This window comes from Oenanthe melanoleuca, chromosome 4, assembly GCF_029582105.1.
Source record: "Oenanthe melanoleuca isolate GR-GAL-2019-014 chromosome 4, OMel1.0, whole genome shotgun sequence".
Classification (NCBI taxonomy): Eukaryota; Metazoa; Chordata; class Aves; order Passeriformes; family Muscicapidae; genus Oenanthe; species Oenanthe melanoleuca.
The window spans coordinates 46,647,552-46,658,079 of NC_079337.1; the positions used below are offsets into that span (position 1 = coordinate 46,647,552).

General features: G+C 40.6%; 1 protein-coding gene across 1 annotated transcript in view; it reads right to left on the reverse strand.

Annotated features, from left to right (window-relative positions):
- The window catches only part of GRXCR1 (glutaredoxin and cysteine rich domain containing 1), a 38,341-nt gene extending 28,013 nt beyond the window's left edge, over positions 1-10,328 (reverse strand). The window contains exon 1 of the mRNA XM_056489808.1: positions 9,797-10,328. Coding sequence (XP_056345783.1) covers positions 9,797-10,267 — 471 coding nt within the window. The 5' untranslated portion in view covers positions 10,268-10,328. The remainder of the gene's footprint in view (positions 1-9,796) is intronic.
- Between the last annotated feature and the right edge of the window lie 200 nt (positions 10,329-10,528).

The window sequence follows — 10,528 nt, forward strand, 5'->3', positions numbered from 1 at the left end:
TTGGTGGCCCTCCTCTGGACTTGCTCCAACAGGTCCATTTCCCTCCTGTGTTGAGAATCCCCAATTTGGATGCAGCACTACAGGTAGGGTCTCACCAGAGACCTCATCAGCCAACACCTGGAAATGGAAGTTCTCAAGATGCAGATTATGACCTGTGAGAGGTGGAAAGAAGCAATAATGCTTAAAGCTCTCATTTTTCACTGTGTCTGTCAGCCTGCCTCTTAGGACATTCTCCACTTGAACAACAATGAAATGTTTCACAGTTGCCTGCAGGGCTAGGAGAAGGGGTGCTTTGCATTTAGATGTAGTAAACAAATAGCAAGACATGAGCAGCTGGGCAGAAAAATAGTGTTTTCTTTAAAAAGCTGTAAGTTCTTTAGAGACTGAGTTCCTTCTGTCTTACAGAATTTTCAAGGAGAAACAAGTTTTTCTTAAATAACAATGTATGAGTCCTTACAATTCCTAATAGTTTTAAAGCTTGTTAGATAATTAGCCATCAGTAGTATTCAAAACAAGGGTGACTTCCAAAGAAACTGTTCCTTGCCTTTGTACCAGCATTGGCTGATTTGTCAGTGCAGCTCACAACACTGCATGGTTTTATAAACGTGTGCAAATATTGGCCAGTAAGGTTTTTTATATTTCTTTTTGAGAAGTGAAGAAAGAATGAGTCTCTGTGTGGTTTTACTGCAATATAGAGGATATGCTCGTCTGACATTGATGGATGATGTCTCTAGATAAAGTTCCAAAGCAAAATGGTACTAAGGTTGTTAAAATGCTTTCCACAATTCATACTAGCAATGAATGATGGTTTTTCTCTCTTCTCTCTTGCCATGTGTGAAATGAGTCTCCACCTCAGAGACTCCAGCTGCTCATCTGTGACCATTTCTGTTGCTTTCTATGATTGAGGCTATAAAGAGTCCTGCTGTGGCAGCTCCTCCACAATATAACCACTGCATCAAGCAAAACCACAAGATTGCCTGTTTGGATGGGGAGCTGTAACTTTACAGATTCTTTTCAAAATCAACAGGCTGAGGATGCTGTCCTATCTATTATTCCTCTTACAAGCTTTGGAAAAATTCATTGAGGTTTGATTTTAATGTTTTGTACTACTTTGCAATGGATGTTGCAGCAATAAGAAAGGTGTTCATGAATGAAAGCCATACCCTTTTCCCTCTGGTTGCCAATTCCAATCTAAAGAATGTTTTATTATATTTCAGTTACAAAATTATGATTCCACCAGACATGGCAGTTACAGGCTAAAGTTCTAGCCAAGAAAAAAAATTGTCTTTTTGACCATTTCTTTCTGGCAAGTTGTTTATCATGTACCTTGTTTTGGTGCAGTATGTATTAAACTGCCAACCCTTGTAGACAAATATCATAGCAAGCTGTTGACAGACTGGAGCACTCTAGCAACACAATACCTGTGGCACATATAAATTTATATTTCCTAGCTTAGTGTATTTTCAAATCCTAGTTCAGAACTGTAACAGTTTGGAGATCTCTAAACTCAATAATGCAATTTGAATGCACTTGTTAGAATTTTTTTTTTTTTAATTTAATAAAGAAGCGGTTTTTCATCTTCATTATTACCATATTTTTGCAATTGCACAGCTGTGAACTCTGGTGACAAATTGGCCCAATGTAGCCAAATATTTGCTTCCGTGTTTGTGAAGTTTTAAGTAAAACATACTTAACCTAAGACATTCAAGTGTAGTGAGAGCTGCAGAATATTTGGCTGCAGAGTAATCTATTTGTACACAAAATTAAGGGTCAGTGACCAAGTTTGATACTAGGAATTAAGCACATAGGTAATTTATTTAATCTTTATGTGTTCTTCAAGATTTGTATTTGCTGTGTTGAAAGCATGCAAAGATTCAGGGTCAATGAATGAGCAGGCATCCTGTCATGTTAAAAAGAAAGTGAATAGCCCCAAATTTTCTTGATAGTCCTAGTTATAAGAATACTTCAAAACACATTTTCTCCTTATTTTCCTGCTGAGCTACCAAGGTGAGCTTCAGAGACAGCAAAAGACAAGAGTTATTGCTGCTAATCAATGATTAAGACTAATCAGTTAATCTTTTTCATCTCAGTTGTAAGAGGCCAATTCAGGGAAAAAAAATTCTTTGCTAGCATCCTAAGATCTTTTTGATAGGCTTTTTGGGTAACATGATCTTTTTTCAAGTTAGTTTGAGGTAAGATGAAGCATTTTCCATGTTAATTCAAAGGCTGAGCACCATATTGAGCAGTCCCACAAAGGGACATTATGTAAGAGTCCCAGAGCAGTACATAGAGTCAGACCCAGTGCTCATCTTGTATTCCAGGTCATCTACCAGACAGATAATTAAAAGTAAGAGTCTGGAAAGCATATATAGAATTTTCTACTAATATTATTTCATTTTATGACTATTTTCAGCTCAGAGAATTTCCTGAGGCCAATGTGACTTAGGAAACCCACTTAGTACAACCAGGAAGCATTTTCTTCCATTTGGCATTTGCACTCATTCTTTCAAAAAGAAAGCAAACTTATTTTTAGATTTAAAGAGAGAGGATGAAACAAGGCAGCAGAACAAAATTATTTGCAATTTCTCATGTCTTGATTACCCGATTCAATCTCCTCTCTTCCCTTCTATCTCTTTTCCCTAACAAGCAAGTCACATGCTGCAAGTTTTTGTAGGATACCTTTATGCTTGAGGAATGTGATCATTATAGTGCTTAAGAGATAAAAGGAGGGAGGGAGGGAGGGAGGGAGGGAGGCAGGAAGGAAGGAAGGAAGGAAGGAAGGAAGGAAGGAAGGAAGGAAGGAAGGAAGGAAGGAAGGAAGGAAGGAAGGAAGGAAGGAAGGAAGGAAGGAAGGAAGGAAGGCATGATGCTGAAGAACGCAGCAGTATTTGGAATGGCAAGTTGAGAATCAGCAAGCCTGTTTTCTACTCCTGCTCCAACAACTGTTTTTTTGCTATCTTGTGACTGTCTATTTCAAAGTACATGTCCCACCACTGCCTCCTGCAGACACAATTTATCACAAAGCAGCATCTGCTTATGCGCAGTTTGAGTAGGAGCTGATCCACCAGGAATGCTCATGGAACACCTACTGCATGAAGCCATGCAGGTGGGACAGACAATTGAGCCCTTATTTTATGGATTCCATAGGACACAAGTAGGAAGTAACTGTCAGGTGCTGTCAATCCTGACATGCTAAGGCAAAGCATTGGTGAAATTTTCATTAAGGAAAGGCTCTTGGTGCCTTTGAGGCAAGGTGGTACCAAGAGAGATCTGGAGAGTCTTAGTTTTGGAGCTGCATGTCTAATTCCTTCCTCAGAGGCCTGTGAGTTTTTTGAATCCATACTTAAAGTCTTGATTCTCTCTAGTACTACATATTCTGTATTTACATATTTACTGCAGGAACACCATTCCTTCTTTGCTATGCTCTGTCCCATGTAAGGGACAAGGCCAGTGTCTCAAGAACGCTGACCTTATTTATGGATCCTTTTCTTCATCATTTTTGACAAGGACCAACACACATCGGGGCAAGAATAATTTTGTGGTCATGCAGTGCACTGGAAGGTTAGACAGATGTCTGGTACGTGTTGGTCAGACTGCCAGCATAAAAGCCTACAATTTATTTTTTCTTCAGTTATTGATTCAGTCTTAAAAATGTGATATATTTAACCACAGTTTTGTTGGTCAGCTTCCCAACGTTGAGTGTATTGAGAACTCAAGACATCACATATCTAAACATTTTGGAAATGAGACAACCAAGTCTTAAATCACTTTCAGAGGTTTAGATAGTTAAAAATCTATTTACTGATCCTATTGAGTATATGTCAAATGTGTCTTTCAAGTACAACAGAAGCAAATCATAAAATGTCCTGAATAGTCTAGTAACAGACTTATCTGACCTCAGTGCTTTACAGCTGATTTCTACAACATGGGAACAATAGAAAACCAATACCCTAAGTACTGACCAAATCCAGGTTCCAGTTAAGAGCTCATAGACCTGACCATCTCTCTTTTTAATTCAGTGTGTCTCTTCAGACATCCACTCTGGAAACCACTTTTAATAACTGTGACATGATCAACAGCATCAGTTGAATCACTGTCCCATGCAGTGTGGTCACAGATCAAAGCCCTTCTGAAGGTACAAAACAAGTGGTGAAGCAATGCTGTGCCCATTCCAGTAGTGATCCACTTGTTCTTCTAACTCTGAATTTTCTGTAACAAGCAAAAACCTGCTTTTCATAATCCCTTGATCCTCCATGTCATTGCAATTTTTCCTGTTCTCCAGCGGATTTCCATGCAACACTGTTCAATAATTCATTTTCCAGACTTGCTAACACTAGGAAAATACACTGGAAGTTTGTAACTCAGATACCTGCAGCTCACTGGTACTTATCTCTGGCCATATAAGGCACGTTACTACATCAAATGTTCTATACAAGCAATCCAGTCCATTGTTTTCTTTTGTAAGCTATGTCCATTTGAGAGTCAGAATAGTGTGAATGGAGGAGAATATGAAGGTTAAGTTCAAGAGAGTTTTTGCAATCTTTATCCAGTCCTAGAAGAGGATTTTGAATTCAAACAGTCCAATGATTTCTGGAATGTCAGCACTGATCATCAGCTGATCATTGAGAAAGAGACTTCTCTTTATCAAGTTTTCAAGTCTGATCAAGACTTTTCCAGTGAAAGTTCGAATTTATTTTTCTCATGTCCAAGACTTTTGGGGATTGTAGTGATATCCTCCAGAGGCTGCAGTGACATACAGCATCCACCCTAAAAACCTTTGCTTGTACTACTACACAGGAACCATTCCTTAACATCACTTTGCAGCCTCTGACTTCTTTTTTTTTTCTTTTTTTTTTTTGCTGCTGTATTCCACTTTATTTTGTTTGTGGTACTATCTAACCCTATCAGTTTGTAAGCTCTGCATGTCCTGCTGTGCATTCACTTTTCCAGGTCACCTACAAGTAAAGGAAGATGAAAGTGCTCTTAACCACCCCAAATCTCTCTTCTTAACAAACTTCCACATGATTCTTTATTCTTTCCCGCCTTTCTCTCTAAACATTAATAAGCTCATTCTTCATCAGGCTGAATAATGACTTGCACTTCACAACCTTAAATGTGAGCTCTACCTGAGAAACTGTGCTTGGAAACACTGAAAAGGCTGAGTGTGTTATGGCTGACTCTTCACCCATGTCCTCTCAATGCTCACAAAGGCATCAATCAGATTTGCTAACCAGACCTGCTCTTTTGCAATAGACGTCAGCAAGCCTTGCCTGAGAAGGGAGTTCTGTGGCTAATTTAGCAGAACCTGACCTTTCAGAGGAGGCTGGAAGGCCAGTGGAGTGTGTAAGTATGGGAATGGAGGAAAAATACCCATGCTGAAATATAGAAAATTAGGAAGGACCTGTGTGAAACCTTTGGCTGAGCTCCGTTACATTGCATATTGGGATGGAAACCCAGTTTGGCCTAAAATGACCACTGCACTACCTAGTAATATATTAGACAACTCAAGGATTTTTGTTCTATATGACTTGGCCACAGCCATAGGAATGGCTTAGTCATAAAAATTGGTTGTGAAGAGAATTATATTTATTTCAAGGAAAAAAGAACTATTTCTCTACTACTTTTTACAGAAAGTTAAAAGAAATATACATATCTGTTTGCATTTAAATAGTATTTTAATATAAGAATGCAAAATTCCTGGCAGTACACTGAAATAAAACCACAGTTATTTCAGATATGCAGAGAAGGGGCTTATGCTTCTGACACAATTGGCAAGTCATGTACTCAGCTTCAGACCTGCCAACGCTGCCAGTTTTGGAGACTCAGCAGGAGAAAATTTATACCAAGGAGGTTCATGAGCGGGGAGGCTGGGAGCTCCAGCTCCCTCCTGCTTTTCAGGATTTTCAGTAGTGTGTGTTCCTCACAATGAACTCTTCCCAGCTGTCTGACACCTGTATTTCCAGCACTGTGGGAGGCTGCCCCCAGGCCCGGGCTGGGTGCTAGTGGAGGCTGGTGACACCTGTGACTGTCCCTGCCCTCCACAGATGACCAGAGTGGCCTCCCTCCCACCTTCCCCTCCCAGAGTGGTTGTTATGTCAACACCCATCACACCCCTCCCCACACTCCCTCACCCTGCCAGGATGTGGTTGCCATGTGAACAGTCTCTTTGTGGCATCCACCCCGGGAGGAAAAGGCTGGAGGGGTTGCCATGGAAACTATGCTGTCCTGAAGCATCCATAGAGCTGGTCCCTTCCCCACCTTTCTTCCCTGGATGTGTCCTGCTCTATCCCAAATCCCATCCCCACGGCTGTGTTGGTGTTGCTGCCACAGCTGCTCCCACTCAGCTGGCAGCAGCTTCACCAGGGGGTGCAAGGATGACTAAAGGGGGACCTCCCACTGTCACAGCACAGCTCCATTTGGGGACACAGACAGACCTGACAGGGTGATGTGCAGGACTCAGCTCCCCAGGGAACAGTGGAAATGAGAGGTCATGGACTGAACAGGTGAGGGAAGTGCTGAGACTGTGGGAAGACATAGCAGGGACACACATCTACTAGATATCCGTTCTCAGACCAGGCTTGTATCATATCAACAGCAACCAAAAAGACCTTTTCATCTAGAAGTACTTCCTGCATTACATCACTCTCTTAAAATTGAAAAAAGCTCCAGAAGGTGTGATTTTTTTTCAGATAAGTTTATTGTGGGAAGAAAGTGTCTGAACCAATTCTGTAGAAAGGCTGTAGTAAGAAAGTGTGAAAAAAAAAAATCACAAATCCAAATATTTCCATAGAACATTAAAATACATTAGTGCTTTTAGCACAGGTATTTGAACAGTCAAAATCAAAGGTCTTGACTACACAACATAGCAAAGCCCAGTTAATGAATCCCTGCTTATCCCTAAAATGTCTGAGCAAAGTGATTTCACTTAAAGGGCCTCTCCTCTATCACAAGGAGCCTTTAGGGATTTGGGAAAAGTTCATATTAAAGGAGTTTGCAGATATACATGCAGATATTACATGCTGATGCTGCAGTAAAAAAATACCCCCTACTTTCAGGGTCGCAGGACACTCACACACACTCAGTATTTGGCTTTTTACATTCACATTTTAGTTAGAAAGTGATCTAATAAATACGAAACAAGAAACGTTTGCATACAAGAATTTATCAGTGCTTAGAATACAGTCAAGAGTTCATGTGCATAGTCTGAGATCAAAAATACTAACTTGACACTAACTTGTGAATTCATCCCATACAAGTTCCTGATGCTGAATCATCAAAGGAGCAGAGATTGGCTCTCCTCAGGGAGGGGCACTCTTCTCTTAACTCTTGTTACACATTTGCTGCTGCTTATCTAAGATAAATATGTGACTGGAGATGACCTCACATAATCAAGGGGGTAACATAGAAAAATGCCCAGATCAAGAGATTTTGTGTTGTGCCTGCTAACAAATACATCTTTCTATCTTACTTAGTAAGCTAAATCTTTGAAAGAAGAATTCTTGTTGTTCTCTAACTGGGATTACAGCTCAATTAATTGTCTGAGACATGCTTACAAAAAAATAGAAATCATCCTCTAATCACATTCTAAAGGCCATTATTTCATTTGTAATTAGATGTATTTCAATCATATTTCTCATTAGGATCGAGCAGTTTCAAATCCATCTCAAAGCTAATCTTTGTGTTTTGCTCTCCTCTGTGCTCCCCATGTGGCATACAGAATTGGCTGAGTATGACATAAAAGATATGCAAACCATCCTTCTTCTTCACTAGACTCAGAAGTCTATCTCTGGGGAAATGGGAAATGTAGAAACTCCAAATCATTATATTCTCTGTATTGCTGAATATATGTCTTCGATCCAGCAGGTGCTTAATGTAGGAATATATAGGTTTTTCTGGAAACCACTCATCTAGACCAGCCTAGGAAGAAGCTTCTATGTTATACATAGATTTTCCTCATCCACTGTGAAAACTTGCCTTTTCTTTTGGGCTTTGCAAGCCCTGTAACAGAGAGTTCTCCACCGTAATTACATGCTGTATGAAAAATTGCTTGGCTTTTTTTCATCTGATAATTTAATTTTTCTCCTTTCTTTCACAGTAAAATATTGACAATAAGAAAAAGCCTTACCAGCTTTTAAACCAGTTATTATTTTTCAGTTTTTAATAAAGGAATTCTGTGGTAGACTTGTATACATGTAATTTTCTGAAGTTATAAGATGGATATGCCTCCTTTCAGTAAAATACTTTCTTGTGGCAAAACACCTCATGGAAATATCATTGGTCCCACCATTAACTCTGCCAGGAATACAAGAAGCTTTGCAATTAAAGTACATTGATTTCAGCCCATTGACCTTTCCTGAAGAACTTCTAACCTAAAACTGGGAGTAGACAAAGCAGGGACACTAATTAAGGTGCATATGTCTTAAATTTGGTCTGTTTATTTAGCTGATTCAAATTTCTTTGTTTAGTGCTACTAATGTAGTAGAAGACAGCTTTTAGAAGGGTATGAGGCTAGTGGGGTGAAATTTGGCACTCTGTGGAGGGAAATAGCGTAGAACAGTGGAATTGGAGAAGTGCCCAAACATGCCTCAGTAAGTATTAACTGAATAAATAATTCAAATCTACTTTAAAAAGTGAGTTTGTTACAAATTTTATCAAAATAAGGAATTAAGGAGAAACCCTTCCACGAGCAGCTTAAAAGAAAGCAAATTACTTGAGCACTGTGGGATATGACATAAAAAACAAAGATGAACAGGAAATTCTTCCCTGAAACTTCAACTTCTACAGGAACATTGACAAAAAGACTGTTAATTTAGGTACAATATAGAGGACAAATTCATATCCAGCAGCAAGAGAATGTTAATCTATTGCCATTTATTAATGTAATATGAAATTACCTCATTTCGAAGTAATTTCAAAATGCAAAAAGAGTCATTACTAATATCAAATTCCCCATGATTTAAAACTGTATAAAAGTTTTAAAATAATGCCCTGAAACCATCACAGGATAATTTAACTGAAAAGCATAATTCTGGTTCTAAGAACTTCAGAAAGAGTCTGGTTGCATACTTGTTGCTATCTGTGTGAATATTAATGATTGAAAGGCTTGAATAGCATTTACAGATAAATTATATATATGAGATAAATATTTTAGAACTTTTATCTTGATTTTTCTGAAGGCCTGTGTTTCTTTGACTAAGGCATTAGTGTGGCATATACTGTTTCAAATACAGATATTCTGCCCCTTCTACAAAATAGACAGAAAACAGCCATTAATAAAAGAGACCTCGGACTAAGATTTCATTCCCCTGAAATTTTCATGTGGGAAAACCGTCATTGCTGCCACCCTGCACCTAGTTTGATCTTCTCTGCAGATTAAACAGAATGGAATTTGCAAGTATACATATTTACTAGTAGATAACATCCTAAACTCATTAGAATTACTATAATAGGAGTGGAAACATGACCCATCCTTGTACAGGAGACCTGTATAGATCTTCAGCAAAACCCCAGTTAAATTCTCTTTTAAATTTCTTTTTTAATCCAGATTTGGGAAGGACAACATATGTAGCTCTACTCAGCAAACATTAGGCCAGTTTTGAAAAGCAAAGTTCACAGTCAATATGGAGTGTGGAGCTGTTTTATACTAGAAGGACCGATGAGCCCCTCTTGTGCAAGTGGACAGCAGTGGGAATGAGACAGAATATTGAGAAATCCTAAATAGAGCAGTTTGAGCAAAGGGAAGAATAATGTGTGGCGTTAAAAGGGACAGGAGAGGCAGCAGATCTGCATCACCCACCTGAAATACTTTTGCCAAATTGTCAAAAAGGGCTTGTCCAGCGCTGACTTTATGCTTGACTCCCCTGACTGTGCCGTTTTTGCTGAGGATGTTGACTCTCTTCGTGCCGAACCCCTTCTCCTTGGCGGCCCTGACCAGGATGAGCAGGTCGTCCTGCTCGCTGTCGTTCTCGTCGCCCTCGGAGCCGGCATGGCCGCCGTGCTGCCCGTCCAGCTCGCTCAGCCGGCTGGCCTGCTCGGTCTCGGAGCTGCTGGCGCACTCCGAGTCCAGCGAGTCGTCGGCGTACACCTCCCTCAGCACGCGGCCGCTGTGCGACGACGCCACGCGGAAGCGCACCTTGCGCAGCAGCCGCTCGCCGTCCGCCGCGGCCTGGCCCTGCAGCGCGGCCGGGCCCTGCAGCGCGGCCGGGCCCTGCAGCACGGCCTCCTCCACGGACAGCAGCAGCTTGCACGGCTCCAGCGAGCTGCCCATGGCCGCTGCCAGCGGGTCACACTCGCCGCCGGCGCTGCCTTCTGCCCGCGCAAACCAAAGGGCTCCCAGCGGCCGCTGCCGCCCCGCAGTTAATAATGGATGCGTTTGTGCTATGGTTACCCTTAAACTAAAACCTGGAAAGCGATCCCAGGAATTAAATATTAACGAGACATTGTGTACTTTTTAGCACTCAGGAAGAAAGCAAGGAAGGGAGGAACTATATTCATTGATTAAAAAAAAAAAGAAGGGAAGGGAAGGGAA